At 42.9% G+C, this 20,447-nt stretch overlaps 2 protein-coding genes across 2 annotated transcripts in view; one reads left to right on the forward strand and one right to left on the reverse strand.

Annotated features, from left to right (window-relative positions):
• LOC142585740 (TIP41-like protein) lies at window positions 1–8,774 on the forward strand. The gene is made up of 7 exons (XM_075696719.1): window positions 1–493; window positions 924–1,103; window positions 1,897–1,996; window positions 3,119–3,250; window positions 5,877–5,972; window positions 6,936–6,998; window positions 8,545–8,774. The coding sequence occupies exons 1-7, from the start codon at window positions 336–338 to the stop codon at window positions 8,635–8,637; spliced, it is 822 nt and encodes a 273-aa protein (XP_075552834.1). The 5' UTR covers window positions 1–335; the 3' UTR covers window positions 8,638–8,774.
• Window positions 8,244–20,447, reverse strand: part of foxo (forkhead box, sub-group O) — a 23,816-nt gene continuing 11,612 nt past the window's right edge. Inside the window, exons 8-13 of the mRNA XM_075697611.1 lie at window positions 19,105–19,332; window positions 17,343–17,492; window positions 16,737–16,946; window positions 14,943–15,094; window positions 12,920–13,106; window positions 8,244–8,633 (exon numbers count right to left, since the gene is read on the reverse strand). Of these exons, the coding sequence (XP_075553726.1) occupies window positions 12,939–13,106; window positions 14,943–15,094; window positions 16,737–16,946; window positions 17,343–17,492; window positions 19,105–19,332 (908 nt within the window). The 3' untranslated portion in view covers window positions 8,244–8,633; window positions 12,920–12,938. The remainder of the gene's footprint in view (window positions 8,634–12,919; window positions 13,107–14,942; window positions 15,095–16,736; window positions 16,947–17,342; window positions 17,493–19,104; window positions 19,333–20,447) is intronic.

Raw genomic sequence — 20,447 nt, forward strand, 5'->3', positions numbered from 1 at the left:
CCGAAAATCAGCGTCGGCTGTTCGGAGGCTCTCTTTTTGAGTTTTGTCACCCTAAACACGCGTGGACTTTTCTAAAAGAATGCAAAAACGTGTGCTTTACAGTTAACTATATTATAATATCAAAGAGCCATCTCATTCTATGATAGTTTTAGCCGTAAAGCTTTGACAAGCCCAGAAAAAGAGGTGCTGCCGGTCACCTGGTGCTATTGACGGCCCGCGGTAACTGCAGCGCGCAATCAAAAGGAAAGCGCAAGGATGCAACTAGTCAGGTGACGCCGTGTAGTTGTAACAGGGTGTTGTTATAGGTCGGATTCAGAACGGCAGCGAAAAAGGAAATGTGCGGAGGCACTGAAGAGCACTTCGCCTTCGGCCCATGGAAAGTGACGGGCCGCTCTAGCCACATCCTTCAATCACAGTGCCCGACGCCAAGCGTGTGCAAAAGTGCCCCGTCCGATGGGACCGGTGAAAACCGGCAAATCTGCTTTTTCTGCAGGTAAAGGAAAGGACAATGCGGAGTGCACCTTGAAACAGTTTTGCAATCTCCGATCGTGTATGCATACGATAAGACAAGAAAATGCCAGAATATATGTCAAGAGAATTTCGCAAAGCTTCGACGGCCTGTTGTTGCATACTTCTTAGTCCACATTCCCTCCAAATTTGGCATCGATGAGCCAAGAGCTACATCAGTGCTTTTAGATGCTGCAGAGATTTAGCCCAGAGTAAATACACACATGAGCAAACCGCAGTAATGTTTCACGTTTTCAAGTACAACCGAATGATCTCACCTGTTCAAGCAGGGCGGACCGAACTAGAGCTGCGTGACAACGACACGAACCAATATTACTGTGCTGCCTGTTGTAATTTTATTTGTCACTTAGCAAAAGGTGGATCAGTGACACCCTTACATCTTTTGCTTGCTGCAGATTTATTGAAGAATTGAAGCTGCCAACTTATCCAGACATGACCTTCGCTAACAACATTCTCCGTCTAGAGCACACCGGTGGGTTTGGGATAGAGTTCACCTGCATCGACGCACTGCGCTGTCTCAGCAGTGACAACTACATCCCCAGAGTGGCTGCAGCCCAAGCATGGCAGGAGGCAAGGTGGGACTACGTTCACATTTACCCTGTGCCAATCCACCTGTTTGTATTATGACTTATGTGTGTTACTCTGTTTCTTGCTTGTATGTCACATCTATGTGTGTAGCCGTTTACTAGAGGCGATGCTAGTGCCAGCGTTTATGGGAGCTGAAAGTACGGCAGTGCAGCCAGCATGGGAATCTATACTTTGACCTTCTAGCTTCAAGTGGCCTTGTAAGTTTGTAAATCACTCAATTTTGACAAAATGTTACGTTATAAATGTAACCAATTTCAATGATTATGCATGTGCACACGAATTTAGTGCCTTTGTGCATTTAGAAAACTATATTTGCTCAAAAACCTGCAAGTAAGTAATGCTACAAGAATGTCTGAACCCACAAGCGCACATTTATAGCTGAATTCACTTGAAGGGATGGATTGCCGGTTTTGTCTGCGGTTGGGCATGCCATACCATAATGCCAGTGAATCGCACCTCACATAAGGAATACGTCGATGAACTGCTTCTGGTGCGATTCGTTGCTGCACAGCAACCCTGCACTTGTCTGTGAATTCATTAAATGATCCATCCTGTCTTGTGATCCATCCTGTCGTGTCGTGTGAACTCCAATTCATTCTATGAATTGCGCCCTCCGGGCAGGAGGCAATTGTGATATTGTGATACTTAATTCCCAGCTACACATGCTGTGCAACAAGACGGCTCTAGCAATATATTTCCAGTTTTATCTGCCATACATTTCTGTGTGTCACTGTTGCCTGTTTTTCACTTTTGCACCTCCCTTTTGCTTTGCTATCGTAGGCCACTTGCCAACTATTCCAAAGAGAACGAAGCACATTTTGATTGGACTTTCACCACTGACTACAAGGGCACGCTTTTTGGCAAAGACAAAACTATTGTGGTATGTCAAGAAGCACAACTTGTCACTCATGATGTGCACAGTAACAGCTTTTTTTTATTTTTCCTCTCTCTCTGTAACTTGTAATCAATAGGTATCATCCACAGTTTGTTTAAGTTGGCACATGGACTTTTCGTATGGACTCATGTGACATGTTCACATTTATTTAATGTATCTTGCAAAAATTTCAGTTGTCGATACTTGGTTGGGTAAAAACAATGGAGAAAAATGTGATTTCAAGATTTTTTCAAGAGGGTTAATGGTGTTCATCTTGCAAAATGAGACTTTGCATGAAGGCTAGCTACAAGAGATAACTTAGCTTAACCTCTACCCATGCACTGAAAAAGCTGAGGTGCATGACCAGAAGGTAGGAAACAGCAACGAAGGACTATGTTTGCTGCCTGGCATGTCCGATACAAGTTTGTTGCTTGCTGCACAGGAAGATGGCGCAAGGGCAGGTTTTGCATGGGTACAATATTAAATTATTTTTTACCTTTTTAGTATGGTTAGTGCACATAAATGAACCTATTACACAGGTTGATACAGTAGTAGGTTGTGAACCTCTAATGTGTATATGTGTGTGTATGTGTGTGTGTGTAGAGAGAGAGAGAGGTACACACGGGTTAAGAAGTTATAGTATATAAGCCTTGAATATGCCGAGTTTACGTAGAACCAAACTGTGTAGCTTTGAAATGATGAATGAATTGTCAACCCTACCTTAGTAGGGTGCACTTCCGAGCTACAAAGCAATCAGTTGACTACTATTCTTCTTTTGTTCCAAAAATTTTTGTTTGTGCACGTGCAAGCGCTGTTGAAATTATGCTGTTGCCTAAGGGGCAGGACACTTGCCTCACAACTGTTGCACCTGCAGCTCGACAAGACATAAAGGCTTTTGAAAAAAAAGAAAGCTTATATGAGCACAGTAGTGGTCAAGAAACATTTTGAATATTATTCACAGCTTTTGGCATTTGTGTGCTGAACAGCAACATTTTTGCTCGTACCAGCGGTGCGGGATTCAAACAATACTTCTACTTACGCAGGTGCAGCTTTAGCATGGAATCGCTGGTGTTTAATCGCGTTTAGTGCAAGTAAATGCGCATCACAATTTTTTTTTCTTTCCTTTAGGTTAAAGAGACTGAGGAGCACATTGACCTGGAAAAGCTCAAGAAGCGAGACCAGATCCTCTTCTACCAGGATGTCTGTCTCTATGAGGATGAACTTGCCGACCACGGAGTAGCGCAGTGTTCTGTAAAGATGGTAAGTTTCTGCCTTGGAGCACCGCAAGCGCAGCAAAGATTGTGTAGTGAATAGACAATATGTGATACCTACGAGTGAACTTCTCCATGCACTTAGTTTGACCTAAACAAGGTCAGGCTAGAACTCCCATGTAGGTGTCAACAGGCAGGCTGGTGACATCATTCCCGTCACTCTAGATTCTCCACACCATCCGAGCTTTCAAAACGCCTCCCTCAGCTAGTTGGAAAGTAGCCAACTTGGATAGGTCGATGTGTGGGAAAGCCTAGTTGTGGAATTTCGCATATTGTCCGTTGGTGTAGGGACACACAGCCAAGTAGTTGTCAGCTTGCGTGCAGTGCAACTTCATAAATGTTATGAAATGTCTCCAAGAGGTGTATAGTGACTTCACAGATTTGCACACTATCGAAGAATTGACTTTTCAAGCTGTATTACGTAAAGACCAAATCTTGAATATCCATATTTCTTTTTTCAATGATCTGTGAGTTTCGTGCATTGCAAGTGGTTTTGTTGCCTCTGGTTACTTCAAGACACCTCACTTACAAGTTACCACAAGTCTGTATAAAGGAGAAGAAAGGGGGTTAACCGAGGTGTTACATAAGAAGCCAACAAACACTGACACCAAGGACAACATAGGGGAAATTACTTGTGCTTAATAAATGAAATAAAGAAACGATAAACGACGCCGCGGTAGCTCAATTGGTAGAGCATGCACGCGAAATGCGAAGGTTGTGGGTTCGGTTCCCACCTGCGGCAAGTTGTTTTTTCATCCACTTTAATTTCCATTAATTTATCATTTCTTTATTTCATTTATTAAGCAAAAGTAATTTCCCCTATGTTGTCCTTGGTGTCAGTGTTCGTTGGCTTCTTATGATATGACTAATAAAAATCGGGCCCCTCGGTTAACCCCCTTTCTTCTCCTTTATCTCATAACGAGGGTCTCGAATCCGGCAACATTGATGCCTTCAGGTAGCATATGTGGGTTTATTGACCAGTTGACTTCACCCTAAAAGATCACGTTCTCATGGTGCCTGCGGCAAAAAAGATGTTCCATGTCTGCCGCCAAGGTCTGTGAGTGGTGGCGCTGGCTAACACTCCCAGGGTTCTACTAGGACACATAAACACCCAAGAAAGTGGATGGGAAAACGACGCCGCGGTAGCTCAATTGGTAGAGCATCGCACGCGAAATGCGAAGGTTGTGGGTGCGGTTTTCACCTGCGGCAAGTTGTTCTTTCATCCACTTTAATTTCCATTAATTTATCGTTTCTTTATTTCATTTATTAAGCACAAGTAATTTCCCCTATGTTGTCCTTGGTGTCAGTGTTTGTTGGCTTCTTATGATATCACAAGTCTGTATGGATGACTCATCATGCCATCGTGTTCTTGCATTGTCACTATGCTTTTCTTGTCCAGATTAGGTGTAAAGCAATGCCTCATGTTTTGTTTCTTGTTTTCTTTCTCTTTAGGGGGGCGGGGGGGGGCGCATAGGTCTTATAGACAAAAAATTCACTAAAACATAGATTTTTCATTCCTGTTATTTTTCAAATCCCCATATCAGTGTGTACCTGCTAGCAGAGAACTAGCTTGAAATGACATGTTGTTGAGGAATAAAACACTGTATTTGTCTTATTAAATGCTCAGTTTTTGCCCATGAAAGTGCTAAAATGACCCATTTTGTGCCATACGTCATTCCAAAGTCATCTATTATAGCCATGCCACCTCAGTCTTATTTGAAAGAGCACCTTTCCAGCTTGCTTTCCTGCCAAAAATGCATCACCAATACTCCTACAGAAGAAAGCTACCTGGTTTTCTGGCATGAAGTGTACTTTTGCACTCGTTTTAATTTTTCTGCGTTTTCCTCACATAGTGATTTTAGCAAGTCTAAAAATTTGGGAGTTTCAACTTTAGAACTTATAACTTCAGCTAAAATACAGATAAAAACATTAAAATGCAAGCTTGCACTCTTTCAACATTTAAGAAAATTCATTCTTAATTATAGCTCTCTTGATGCATTAAATTTTTTGCAAGTTACATCCTGAACTTATAATACAAAATAATTGTAAGCTTTCTTTTTTTTTTTGCATGACTTTAAATAAAGAAGCTAATTGCATATTTGTAATCAGCATGCAAGACCTAATATTTCCTGAAAATGTCCGCCGTTAGAGGAACAGTTGGACCTTTGTACACTTTCAAAATAGACTTGTGTAGCTGATCAGAATCATGTTCTTTTTCTCCAAATATCAAGTTTGTCTATTTGTGTAATACTACAGACATTAAGTGCAAACACTGCATGCTACAGAGAGTAAATAAAATATATATGAGCACAAAACACAAATGGAGAAATTTGATACTTTGTGCGATTTATCATCTACTCCTTTATGCCAGTCATTCATCAACTGTGGAAAAAAAGAAAGAAAGAGAGCTTGTGTGTTTTGGTGAAAACTACGGTTAAACAGTGAGAGTAGTGGCAATGCATTTCGCTAAAGATGGTAAGGCTTGAACATCATGAATGACAATACCCACTGTCATCACTGTTTTTTAAAGCACAGCTTTACTATCGGTTCACAGTCGTGGTATCTGCAGTTAGTCGAGTGCTAAACCTGATAACTGTGCTTCTTGCTTTGTACAGCGCATCATGAAAAACAGCTTCTTTGTGTTGCTGCGCTACTTCCTGCGAGTCGACAATGTGCTCATCCGCATCAACGACACCCGTTTCTACCATGAGGTATGAATGAGCAGTCCAGGAAATGCTGTACACTTGCTGAACATAACCTCCCTCCTTTGTACATCTTTCTCTGAACCCACGCTATGGAACCATATGAAAAAGGAGTAGGAGGTAACAAGAAAGTGACATGACAAACGTGAACTTGCACCTTTTAATTTGATAAACCATGGAATATTTCGTAGCTGTAGAACAACGAACATACAAGCGTAACAAGCAAAACAAACAACAAACTTAAGAGTAGGCCACGACCCATGCATTATTTGATATAGACCTGTATAAAGCTATTCGTAACCTGGTCTTCAAAAAAATACCATTAGTGTGCTGGTGCTCCTCTGGACAAGGTAATGCAGATAAACAGTTATAAGTTTGCACATGTCTTCTCTTTCTTTTCTAATGTGATTAGCATTCTTAGGATACTTCATGCACTTTCTACGGGCTACCTACCTACCTGTGTCTGTTTCCCCATGAACTTGGGTTCTGGGTAGTCCATGGTGTAATGGGTAGTGCATTGGGCTGCTGCACCGAGAGAACAGGGTTCGGAACCAACCGTCAGACCAACTTAGTTCACTGGGTTTGTGCCGCTCTTTAATGGCAAAAAAAGGTCCTTTAAAATTTATTTGGTGCTGAATTGAATCGAGCCCGCATTTTATATATTTTATACGCTTTTATGAATGTATATTCACAGATGCGCCAGGCGCGACTTAATAGCAGTGCTGCTAGTTAGCATATGTCCAGTATGAAGCATGAGAGAGAAGCCATGTTTTGGCATTGGCAGTACGGTGTTTTGCTACATTGCTAATTGCATTAACATCGAGATTCACCTTGAGATGGGTTCTATCAGAATTTTTTTTTTTTACATCCTTATCCTTTTTGTACGCTCACAGAGTGTGGGTTCATAGCACTGTTCAGCAGTGCACTGTGTATGCATTGTGCACTGCTAACAATGATGCCATATCTTTGTAGGCAGGCTGGAATTATGTGCTGCGGGAGTACACCAGTCGGGAATGCGAGGCATCTCAGCTCGACGTGAGTTGGAGGTTTCTTTCCTTCCTACTTGAATTGTTCTAAATCCTGCAACAGCATACGCAAGACAGATAAGGTTTGACTGATTGTTTTGCAGAGGTTTGTTGAAGAAAAAAAATACATAAAGGGAAATGCCGAAATTGGATGGTGATTAGTAACAGATACATTAGTTTTCCTAAGTGCGCACACACAAAGTTATATGTATACAGATAAACCTCGATATAATGAAGTCAGTAAGATTGGCCAATTTGTTTCGTTAGATCGACATATTATATACAAGTACAGTCGCCGATGGATTTTTCTTACACACAAGGAGCCACAAAATGTTCCAAATTATCAGTTCTATGCCATTTTGACGATATCTTCACATCAGCCGAAGCAAAGCCAGCCACGCTTTTGTGTCCACTCTGCCCTGAGGCAGATAGCATCGCCTGCAGTGGAATGATACTATCATGAAAAGTGCCGACAGTGGGGGCGAATACTCCATCTGCCTCTCGCTTCAATAGGTCTGCGAAACTCGAGATTACACAATCTCCAGTATTAAATGCACGGAAAGACAGCGAACCTGATGCCACACCATCTCGGCACGCCCACTCTTTGCACTTGTGGCAGATTACCTACAAACAGGGTGCACGGGCTGCGTGTGAGCTCAGCTGCGCTGACAGCCCTGTGCAGTCACAGCCGTGCTAGAAATGGAGACGCGCGCCAACCTAGCCCCTACTTTCCCTCCCTCCCCTCTCGCGCACTTGATCGCATTCTCTGCTCCCCACTTCTCCTTCCTCATACGGGAAGAGAGCGCTCATCAAGCCACCATCCTCTCGGCTAAACAGGTAAATTGGTAAACAGCCAACTGGCAGTGTCCGGACATTGCCAAAATCACCAGCACCACAAGGAGCTGGTGCAGAAATTTGTAAACAGCCTGGGCACGTCAGTTGGTGCGCCATTTGTTCCTTGATCTTGGTTCATCACTTTAATGGTGCCACAAAGTCGGTAGTGAACTTAGCATGCAGCACAGGTCAGTGATTGGCCTGTGAAACATCATCCCATGACTGGCAGGACATTCTTGTCGGTTGACATAACTACGTAGCTCTTTTGTACAAGGACACGGTTCAAGTGGGGAGAAGCTGTTATGATAAAGATATGTGCATAGCATGCATTGTTCCCCACTCTCCCCATATTTTGTATTTTCTGTTGCAGTCCTGATCATCTGGTACGCCCCATGCAGAAACTTACGAAGCACTTGTCAAATAAAGTAAAAAACTGTTTATTTAGAGAAATTTTATACAGCTGTACATAATGGGGACTTAAACAAACTCCTTCACTCTAGCACACCTTGAAAACCTAGCATCATTTATCAAGGCACACCATCTGAAACTCTTCAAAAAACACAAACTGTAAGTTCAAATTGTCAGTTCTTCCACACGCATGTTTGCTGACGTGTTTTTACTGAAGCACACATTAGTAGTGACAATTACCATTGCACCAGCAGATGTTATATTCTACGCTGGCATGCACACATGGCATGTGTTCTTAGTGCACTTCTTTGCAGGTACCAATTGCAGTGCTGACAGATCCCGCTGCCCTGTGTGAGCACGTTCCGGTACGCAAGACACTGCGGGAGTGTCTGCAGCTGCCTGGCTGAAACACAAGAGAAAGACTGGTTTTTGCATTGTTGAGTGGTGCTGACTTAACTGAACTGTTCCAATGCAACTGACCACTGATGTCCATTTGCTTTACATGCTGATTTCATTGTGCATAAAAGTGGGTTTGTTCATGGAATGTCTCTTCTGCCTTGTTAACTATGTATGCTGCACTGCTTATGTGTGACATGACTGTTAGCACACTGATGCCAGAAAAACTGCCTGATCAAGTCCCGAGATATACATGTCCGTGCGTCCTGTTATAAAACAATGACCTATGCAACTTAGGCATCCTACAACAGTCGATGTAAACAAAATTACGTGACTCAAGTGATGTAGACCATAAACAGCTGCACTGTGTTTTTGGCTGCCTAAAAGATCACCCGAGCTTTCAGTTTCGGCAGAAAATATTAATTTAGTGAACCATGTTGTGTTATGGCAAATGAAATTCTAAATTGTTCAGCTGTACAAGTACAAATATGTGCACATGCACTTTTGTCTTTTTATCAATAACTCTGAAGGCTCTTAAGATAGTATTACTAGTACTTGGCTCTAAACCTTCGACATCTTGTTTTTGTGCATCACAGCCATGTTTTGAGTTCATATATTCATCTACTTCAAAAAATCGAAGCTACATTTTCTCTAGGGAACAAGAGACAAAATTTTAGAATGGACACGTAGAAGGCAATTGCTCGAGGATCTTTAAAACAAAATATGGAATGTCACAGGTCACACAAATGTGCACTGTTGCACATCTTTTTTTGAAACAAGACGCTTGCAGAAAGTGCACAAAAAATAGAACAAAGAAAGTATTGCGTGGGCTGGTACTGCTGTCTATGTCGCCCTCCTTTCCTTATTTATGGCATCTGAGCCTTGGCTTTAGAAAATGCTGCCGTGTGAGGTTGGTCATGCTCAGGGAAATTTGGATGTATGTACGGCCAGGGCCGTTACCAAGGAGAGGGTTAAATGCTAAGTGCAACAAATTTTTTGACTGCGTAAAAATCTTAGTTCAAGCGAGTCATGAATTGTCTCTCGGACTTGGTGAAAAAACATTCTGTGTAATTGTACGCTGCTATGAACGTCTCAGCCAAGTTTTGCAGTCGTGCGTGGCACATGGAGCTCGCAAACAAAGCGCAAGGTCACCTTTCTCTCAAATGCTCTCTATTCAACAAAAGCCTGCTCCTCACTCTTGATGCTGTATTTCGTAATTTAGCAGATTTGCATAAGCGGCTGCTATTAGCCAATAGTTGACATCAATAAAGAAGGATGTTTGGATTGGTGCGTTTGTTCCTGCTGTTACTGTGTAGTATATTTATTGACAAAGTTTAATAAACAGGCCGAAATAAATGAAATTCTGCTTTAGAATTTCAATAATAATTACGTGCTTCCAGAAAAAGCCGACTATTGTCTGCTCAAGTTCAGCTGGCATGCACTCGAGCCCTGTCGTGCATGAAGCAAATTATGCACATACGCACTACAGTTGCATGTACCTGCGGTCTGCTATGTAATGTACCGTATTTACTCGCATATAACCCGCACCAAAAATTGAAAAAATGTGTTTAAAAAGTGGGGGTGCGGGTAATACGCGAATATTCCGGAGAAGGGGGGCTCGGCGGGTCGGCTTCACGGCAACGCGCGGCCTGCCGTGCAGAGTCCGCATCCCCATCGACATCAACGTGTGTTGCAGTGCATATTAATATTGCACCAACCTTTTGACCACCGAAGGCCAGTATGGACTGAAAGAAGACCACGTGGAAGCGGAGACCATGGAGCATATCGTTTTGCGGTGCAGAACACTTCGTCCGGACATTGCCGAAGACGCGGCGATAGATATAGAGGGTGCCCTGGGATTTGCAGGGGAGGACGGACGTGTGGATGAGAGAAGGGTGGTGGTGACAAAGAGTAGGTTGGAAGATTGGAAGATTGGAAGAAATGCACATTCCACGCGAGTTTCATGCGAGCCGCGGATGGCTGCAGCGCTTTATGGCCAGGCATGGATTTTCGATGCGGCGGCGAACTACCATGTGCCAGCGGCTTCCCGACGCTTACGAGGAGAAGCTGCTCAACTTTCAACGTTACGTCATCGGACTGAGGAAAGAGCGCAACTACTTGCTATCTCAGCTGGGAAATGCTGACCAAACGCCAGTATATTTCGAGATGCCTATGGACACGACCCTGGAAAAAAAGGGCGCAAAATCTGTTAGTGTGCTGACTGGCGGCAACACCAAGCTGCGCTGCACAGTGATGTTGTGTGCTTTGGCCGACGGCACCAAACTGCGCCCGTATGTAATATTCAAGCGCAAGACTCTACCGAGTACACCACTTCCCCCAGGAATTGTTGTGCGAGTGGAAGATAACTCGTGGATGAACAGTGACCTCGTCATTGACTGGATTCAAGCAATCTGGGAAAAAAGACCAGGTGCCTTGTTGGCACGCCGTTCGATGCTGGTGCTGGATTCGTTCCGAGGCCACTGCACTGACGCGGTGAAAGCTCGCCTCGCTGACAACGGCACAGACCTTGTCGTAATACCTGGCGGCATGACTTCCATGCTCCAACCACTCGACGTGTGCATCAATAAGCCTTTCAAGGCTCACGTGAAGCGGCTATATGCCCAGTGGATGGCCGATGGCCTTTACGCCCTTACGCCGACGGGACGCGTGCGAAGGCCAGATATTGCACTGCTGTGCCAGTGGATCGTAGATGCATGGGGGATGATCCCGGCCGACATGGTACGCAAGAGTTTCAAGAAGTGTGCCATAAGCAACAGCCTAGATGGTACCGAAGATGATTACGTCTTTGAGAGCGGCGATGAAGCCTCAGACGGCAGCAGTGAGAGTGGCGACGATTGACAATTGAACGACAGCACTGACAACGTTGCGGCAGTCGTTTTCAAATATATTTGTTTTGAAAACTAAAATGGTGACTGTTTGCTCAGTTGTAACTTCCTAGTCCTCATTTTTTCAGGTAAGTGTGCGGGTTATACGCGAGGATATTTTTTTTTATTTCATGGGGTTCAAAGTTAGGGGTGCGGGTTATATGCAAGGGCGGGTTATACGCGAGTAAATACGGTAGATATCGTGTCTGCCGCAGGCTGCCGCAGTGAGTCTACTGGCTGAAGGCACTGTGGCTCACTGAGGACAACTGCGTTTGGCACATTGTAAGTAGTGGTGTGTACATTAACATCCAAAATAAAATTTGACCTGCGCGCCACGATGACATTCAGTAGGCATAGTGTTGTGGGCATACCCCGCTCTGCCATAGCCTTCGCAGTACAAGGCATTGAAAAAAGAGTGGAAGCACTGTGAAGGGCATGTTTGATTGCCATTAACTCCGCTTCTGCTGAACACATTCAAGTATTTCTGCAGCAAGGTGTTTCTTAAATAGCCCATTTTAACTACAAATTTATTTCTCTGCTTCGATAAAAAGTGGTCTTAATATTATGCAGATATAGAAGAGCCTCCATGCAAAATTCGATGTATGAAATGCATGCAGTAGCATCATGAAAAGCTTGCAAAAATAGTCGTTTTTGATACTAAAACTGAAAAAAATAATAAAATAAGCATCCATTACTACTCTCGGGAAGTGACGCTTGACCTAACGAGCAATTTCTTATCATGGTCTTCTCAATCTGCACTGCTGTGTAGCGTAGATACCGCGGCCACCGCTGGGTGTCACAACAAGCCCTCTTAACACTGAGACACATTGAATGCCGCATACTCCGATTGGTCTCTGTACTTCTCCAGGCTTGGCAACGTGAGCCAGCTTGAGCCTACAGCACACTGAAAAATCACTGATGCGATGTGCTGGGACTTAAGTCATAGCGACACCACCAGGTACACGCATCGTTTGCTTAGGTGCAGTTTAAATGTTGCTAAAAATATATATATAAATTACCATCTCTCTGGCTTTGCCAAGAGTGGTTCAGTGATATTATACTACTCATTTATAACAAATTTAGCCGAAGTGAAATTTCATTGCAGTTGGGATCTGGCACCCCCGAAATTATTGCTGTGGCGATATACTGTTTGAAACAACTTAATATATGTCATTGCATGTATGTGTCAAAATATATATGTTTATAATTCTTTATGCCAACAACGTGCTTGAACCACGTGAAGGTGAGGAAGTATTTCAATGTGGTCACCTCTGTTCTCGCAGAACCCCTCCCGTACATAATTCCTGGGTATCGCCCTCTGTAGAACTTTGCTGGCAGTATTTCATGCATCTCCTATTAGAAGCTGTGCACAGCATGTTTTTCTTTATCGAGGAGACCATAGACGCACCTGTTGCAAGACCACGCATCTAAGCAACAGGAAAAGCCATCCCCAGGCGTGTCCTCCAAGCATTGTATCCTTCCAAGGTGTTCCCCGCAGAAAGCAGACGCTCAACTTCTCGACAAGCCGTCTCAACTCTTTCGCCGACTTTCACGTCAGGCATGGCTCTGGTGTCATCGTGATCTTTTACCATGTCCTGGACACAAAATAAATGCACAGTCCCACTTAGCATATTGTGTCTGTTTCAACAAACAATGTGATCACAGCCTTGTTGCAGAATTTATCACACTACAGTTTTGAAATAAGGCTGCTTTTAGATCTTGGCTTTGTTTCGTCCTGCTTCCTGTAAACCTTGTATTCTTTTCTTACAGTTCTCTAGCATAAAATCAAGGTTTAATTGATTTTTTACCTTAAAGGCGCAAAGGCCTTGCATAGGATGAAAAAGTAAATGCAAATACAGCACTTATTTTTCCAGATAAGAATTTCTTGACTGTATATATAAAGGATGTTTTTGGTCAAATAACACTGTGAAATATCTGACTCGGAATTGCTGCTCCAGCTTTCGCATGTAGCCATTTAAACATATCAAATTACATGCAACGTGAGCAGGCAAAATCTGCAGAAAGGGTAGAACAGTGCAGTGAATCAAGTCATGTTATGAATGCATGTTCCTAAACTTATTCATTTTGTGGAGTGACAGTATTTAGGAACGTCAAGCTTTATTAAGGAACGAGAAGCTCAAACTTCTGCCTTTGAGCAGCGGCATTAAATTCACCACTTTATCTTGGTTTGTTAAATATGAATATGGTTTTATTGGCATTGTAAAACCAAGTTCCAGCACATGAATGCATGCAGTTCCTATCCAAGAATGCCACTATTTTTTGGTGCATTTCATTGCATTTGTGGTTTGGAACTAGGTATTGCAAAACAGTGAGTCCCACTGTTTCTCAGCCACTTTTAATGGAAGGTACAATATTTCACAAGTACGTAATGCTGAAAGGACTTTTAAGGTAATTTTTGTGTTCTAAAAGTCCAAAGTTGAGCTAAGTTTGTACAATGTACTCTGTGGCCTGTCTAAAGGACTTCAGGTGTTCATTTCAGAAGGCCATTACACATATTACCATATTTTCTGGAATCTATGCTTTGCCTTCTCCTCAGGGTTAGAACACCTTCCAAGAATTGTATGCTAGCATAACCAGCCTGTATATTTTAAATGTGGGCTGTTAGCGTGTCAGTAAAATGTAATGCTGAAACTTTTATTTGTTCACTTATTTATTTATAGACCGACGTAACTATATCTTCACAGCATCGCAGACAGGCTCAAGAGAACAGGACAACTTGTTAACGAAAAATACTAACGACAACAGAAGGAGCAGCGCTGGTGGTAGCGTGAAATGACAGTATTAGTACGGGTGAACTTTCAATAAAAATGTGTACTGATTGTAATTTCATCTGGGTGACCATCATTGTTTTTTCTCATCCAAAATGATTTTGAACCACTTGATGTTTCTTATGCAGAGCACGGCATTGATTGAATATGGGGCTGCTGCCTTATATGCTTCAAATGTCACAGGTGCTTATTCAGTGTTTTCCCTGGCCTCCAGCAGCACTACTACAGCAGGGTTATATTCATTTTCAAAAAATGCTTAGCGCAAAAAGACAAAGGCAACAGAAAAGCACACACGGATAGCGCTGACTTGCAACTGAATATTTATTGCACAAAATGCAACCACCAAATGGAAATGCACATGTGCAAAAGCAAACAAGACGCGAAAGGCACGGCAATTGAATAAAGACTTGTGAGTCAGAGCTCTCCATGTGTGCTTCTTGGTAGTCCGTCTTTTTGCACAGAAAGTTATCTTGCAGATAAATCATGACGAATTAGCCTGACTTTCAATTCTCTTATCTGTAAAATTCAATTCGATGTAAGCACCCTCTCCCACTATTGTCATCTTGACACACATTCACACACAAGCAAAAAAAAAAAAATAATAATAAGGAGAGAAGAAAAGAGGTGATTCTGAAGTCTTACTAGCATGCGTAGCATTATCTCTGCTCTCAATGCTGGCCACCAATGGCTCCCGGGCAGCTCCAACTCTAAGGACAAGACGCCCTGACCTACAGGTTGCAGGTGGGCAGGCCATGCCTGGAGTCTGAGGCACTCGGCGAACCGGGTCGCTCCTCCTATGGATTCCAAAAATAGGGTTTTCCGTATCTCAAAGTTAACCACTTCATCCCAAAATGAAAAGATAAGTATTAATAATAACAATTAAAAAAGCACCATTGAACATACATTTTTAACTAGACATGTGGCCTTGCTCTAGTGAATGAGCCGCTTCCAGAGTGCACTGTGACTGAAAAATTAACAACTCCGCACCCCATATCACATTTCTAACACTCGCAATAGCGCCTATTGTGCATCGATGCTGGCCATTTCTCTACTACTCGGGACATATGTAATAATATAAATTAGGATCTGCTGAACTTCAATGAGAATGAACAGATGACTCAAGTTGATTCTCAAGCATGACAATTATCATATATAACAATATATTCAATACATTTATTTTCCATGATAGCTTTTCTCTTTTGTCAGCATGGCGCCCTATTTTTCAACCTTACTGCTCATAATCCCAGAAAGCAGTAGCTCCCAAGCTTAACTCCCTAACTGCTGACAGCTGCGGTTTGTGTTTGAAATTTTGACGCAAAAATGTTTAGAAAATTGCTAGGCTGACTTTCTCGTCAATTAGAATGTCATGTAGTTCTTTCCTATGACAAACAATTAAGTGTTAGCTATTAACAACTGTTATTAATTAACAATTATCTGTTGAAGCATACGATGTCACTGCAAGCTAGTGCAGGAACCTCAAAGCGGTGTCACCACTGGTTTTACTTTTCTTTTTTTGATGCGAAAGCTCACTCAGCGAAAAAGTCGGTGTCTGTCATCTGGACAAGCAAAAGACAGCACCCAAATTCCCATTGGCTGCAACGCCACGACACGAGTGCGCCTTGACGAAGCAAAGCAGGCAAAAGAGAACACTTGATGCCATGCTAGCGTGCCAGATGTTGCGTGAGGGGAAAGGCCGTCGCCACAACACCACGTCACCCTCGCTCTCACGAAAGCCTGTGTTACCCGTAAGCGCTCTCGCCTGCACTCTAACTGCACCTCAGTAAGGCGAAATCAAAACACGCCAAGCCAACGCCTCTAAGATAGCAGGCCTGCGCACTTTGCTTTATGATGTCATGCTGCTTGGACCAAAATTTCCATCGCCAAGCCCGGCATGACGGAAGTGGTAAAGTCAACATCACCGCAGCTTACTAGGAAGCGTCCCCATTAGATTCTATGGCAGTCGGGCAAGGTAGCACGACGTCACAGATCCATGTGCACCGACCTTGAGCTATCTAAAGGGCATTGGCCAAGCATCTCAATGCGCTCGCTTACCCGTGAGGAGTTCATAACCCGAAGGACTGCTCTGTGGTGTTCAATTGGACATTAATGCTTTCGCATTCATGACTTAGAAGAAGTGCTTAGGTATCCTCAACTCTTTCTTTTTTTTTTGCATTTCTTTATGTCTATCCAAGCCTCCTTTCACAGTAAGAGTGGCCATTTTGTTGCTCCAGAAGCGTAATTCGCTGCTACAGTTTAGTCCAACTGTTGTCTTTAGTGTCTCATTAATGTTAATTAGAAGATCATCTACTCAAAATGAAAGAGTACCTCCACACAAATCATAAAAGCAATTTACACAACACAATGTGGTTCAAGAGCTGCTTTGAGGTAAACAATACTGAGAGAGATGGACTGAATGTTGAAGGTATCCATGCTAACCAGAGCCAGTGGAAACCAAGTGGCTTGTCACAGTGAGCACAGCTGTCTTTTGTGCTGGCCCCTCCTTGAGGCAGTCCTCCGATGGAAGCACTGTCATCTTGAGCAGAGTTAGCACAGGCTTTCCCGTAGTTTTCCTAGATGGCAGCACCAATGCCATGGTGGCCACTGCAGCCGTATTGCACTTGAAACGTATATTCAGGGGCCTTCCTCCTGAAAAGTGAAAGAATGCAGTCAATTGAGGGCACAACTTCTGCAGTAAAGTTGACCGGAAGATTAGCCTCATCCTGGCATTCTTCAGACAGCTGAATTTACTTTTTTTTATTTTTTCACAAGAGTGCCACTTTAGTTTATTTCATACACTGGATCACAAACAACAACTCCTAAAAAGCCGGCTGTAATTTCTTTAACACTTTCTCTGCAGCAGCAAAAAACTCCACCTTTAAGCAGCTTAATATACTACCTGCTTTTTCTAGGAATGCCAGCCAAAGCAGCTAAAATACTAGCCTATTGGTGTTTTGAATGAAAAGAAACAATCTGCAACAACCTGCATACAGCAAACTGTTCTGTAACTGTTCTGCAACACAATGAAGCACAGTGAAGGACAACCTGTAGCTGGAGAAGCAGCGGCAGACCGGCAAATGGTGCGATCTCCGACATCAAAGCTGGCAACGTGAATCCAGTTGGAGGCCGCAGAATCCGAAAAAGTGGCGACCAAGCGACCATCTTGGATGTCACGTTCAGCAGTGACGGGTATTGCTGAAACATAAAACAGAAACTAAAGTCACGAACTTCGCTGGGTTATAAATGTTCTCATGGGTCCCGAGTGGATTGCTACGATTACTCATGTTTGCAAACAAACTAAAAAAAAAGTGGCCTTAGTGAAGAGGCAACTAAGCAGATCATTCACCATAATCGGGAATGACAAGTGATGCAGACAGTTCTGTTACATGCCAGTAGTGTATGCTTTCTGAGCGAATTCACAGTACACATTCAAGGTCTAAGGAATTAGTTACATGCACATGCACAAGCCAGTATTATTCAAGTTCACCTGTCATTAACAGCTAAAGTTTATAGTTTTTATCCGCCCTCATACCTGGATGTATTAAAGTTGATCACTAACGTTAATCAATGTGGCTTGATGTAGCATCAGTATTTATTACTTCACATTTTGCTGACACCGTAATGAATATTTCATTTCATACCAAATTAATCTCATTACCTGATCTGAGATGTTCAAGTGATTCTGCTTATAATAAAGTTTGTCAAACAGGAAGCATTACCCCAAGCCCGAGATAATTTAGATATACAATGCAGCCATGTGCCAGCAATCAGCAAAGTATCCATACTCCTGAGGAAAAAAAAGTGGAATGACCAGGGCAGGGACACATCTGCCATTGACTGATAGGTATCAAACTTAATTTATATTAATTATAATTTAGAACATTAGCTGCCCGAACTTATTTATTTTTGTTAACTGCATTTATTTATTTTACTAGGTTTTTAATTTCAGTTTATTATTTTTGAATTTAGGCTGCAATCTGGGTCTGTTCCCCCAGGATGTTCTTCTTTCAGCAACAGCTATTAGCCAGATGTGCAGGGGTAGTTTTAGAGCATCTTGCTCTGGTTTGACAAAGGTATTTTCTTTTTGAGAGGAAAGAAGGGTGTGGCTTTTTTTGCTTTTTTTGTAAGTACATATCCTTGACCTTGCCCCAACTCTACAGTTATACTTACATATCCTAAACCCCTTATCAGTACTTGCCTGTGCTTAACCTGTATGGTTAAGCCAGTTCGTCAAGAAATGAAAACACATAAAGATATACACAAAACTCGACAGTTCTGACCACAGTTGCCATTTTGACTGATAGTAAGTACTACTATTACTGGTGCCATTTACAGCAACAGTAGCCTGTTAAGTATGAAGAAGGCAGTAGATTAGAGTTCCAAGTTCCAAGCAGTCTATCAATCATTACACAATACTATCTCATTGAACAAGAACCAAGAGGTCCCATACATAGCTTTTATTTTTCTGACTGTGTAGTGCTGTCCACGCAGGAGCACACATTCATCTCCTTTCTCTCTCTCATATTTCTATCCACCCATTGACCTAGTCCACCTATTAGACTGTACATTTCAGCAGCCGGTAATGTGCTGACTGGGTGGACTGCGGTATGATCGAGAAGGAGGCAGCTGCCCACAGCCTCCTCCTTGATCATACCCCAGTACAGCCAGTCATTGGTGGCCAAAATGGACAGTCCACTAAGTGGACACTTACAACATAACCTTCAGATACATTTCTGGTTAAGATCCCTGCGTTCTCTCTCTCTTCGCACCATCTACAGCTTTCAGCTCTTCCTTCTTGTGCACTCACCGCGATGCTGCAGCTGTCGCATCTGCTGCAAAGCCGCCTGGACGAACAGCAGCTCATTCTTGGCTTGGATAACTGGGTGCGGATGCAGACCCTGCAGTGAAAGGTGTCGTGGAGGCAGGGGCGATACCAAACGCACGCCTCCGCATCCGTCCAGAATCAGGAGCCCAGTGCCATCTTGGCTCAGCTCACTTTCGCTTGTGCTTGCTTTACCATGCAGCTTGGTCAAGACTGTAGGCAGTACAATGCACAAAGAGCATCAAAACAAAGGTAAGCAAAGATCTAAACCCCAGGCAGAAAAGAAGTGGGCTTCACCTCAAGACACCTGTATGACTTCGTTTGGAATTTGTACAAACAGCCTCCCTGCCTTTCCTTCTCCACTTTTTCCTTCCTTCCTTCCTTGTACAAACAGCTCTTGTCACATGTGAACCATAGGTGTACATTTCATTTGCTTTACATACTGTGACTGACACCACCACAGCCGGAAATCTTGCATTGGTCTGTCTCCTCTGACCGTGCTTCCAAAGAAAGCCGAGTCACTTGCCAAACTTCTACCTTGTCCTGTGTTCCTGCTCTAAACCAACAAATGATGCTTGCTGTCTGCCATTCAGTGTTGGCTGAATTAAGATGGCCAGAAACTTCATACTCAATACAAAAACTCAGTAAGAAAAAAAAAACATTTCTGGTATGTTGTCAACAGGCAACGTTCGTCAATAAAGGGTTAAGTGAGCAGTTCACTCAGAAAACTGATGTTAATGTTCATCTTCGTTCAATAGCTTGTAGCTGTAAAAGAAATGCATTAATTGAGTATTAAGCTACAATATGAAATACTCTACAATAAATGGGCACAATCTATGGTCTATGTCAATTGCCTTGCTTTTTCTCCACCGACTTTTATGGACATCGGAGGGTGCTTGATATTTGGTTTTGCTGTCTCATGCTTGTTCTGAGTGCGCACTGTGATTTCTTCTGTCTTGCATATCCTTATCGTGCCTCTAGTAAACTTTCACTTCTGAATGTGCTTTGCACTGTCTACCTTTTGTGTTATAGAATGTTCCTCTCCATCAACATTCAACCTCGACTCAAGAAAGTGGACAGAATTTCCCTTCAACTAGAGTAATTACTGCCTTTAGTGACACATCATGGTGATTCCAGAGTGAAAATCTTGTACATTTGGGTGCTCCTGGTGTATGCAGTGGAGTGAAAGCCAGTATGCAGTGGAGTGGAGCAGGCTTCTCAATTGCAACTCATCAAAGAAATCCCCAAGAAGTATTACTAAAGCACAGTGTCCTCTTCAATCAAAGGGCAGCATTGTGCTTCACTTGGTGAAGTCAAAAAAATAGTTT

Source organism: Dermacentor variabilis, chromosome 6, assembly GCF_050947875.1.
Source record: "Dermacentor variabilis isolate Ectoservices chromosome 6, ASM5094787v1, whole genome shotgun sequence".
Taxonomy (NCBI): domain Eukaryota; kingdom Metazoa; phylum Arthropoda; class Arachnida; order Ixodida; family Ixodidae; genus Dermacentor; species Dermacentor variabilis.

Bases quoted from the DNA above. Each gene is read 5' to 3' on its own strand.
- LOC142585740 (XM_075696719.1), top strand. From the start codon at position 336: ATGTGCGGAGGCACTGAAGAGCACTTCGCCTTCGGCCCATGGAAAGTG. The intron at 1,997-3,118 runs GTATGTCAAGAA...TCTTTCCTTTAG, and splicing joins GCAAAGACAAAACTATTGTG to GTTAAAGAGACTGAGGAGCA. The intron at 3,251-5,876 runs GTAAGTTTCTGC...TGCTTTGTACAG, and splicing joins CGCAGTGTTCTGTAAAGATG to CGCATCATGAAAAACAGCTT.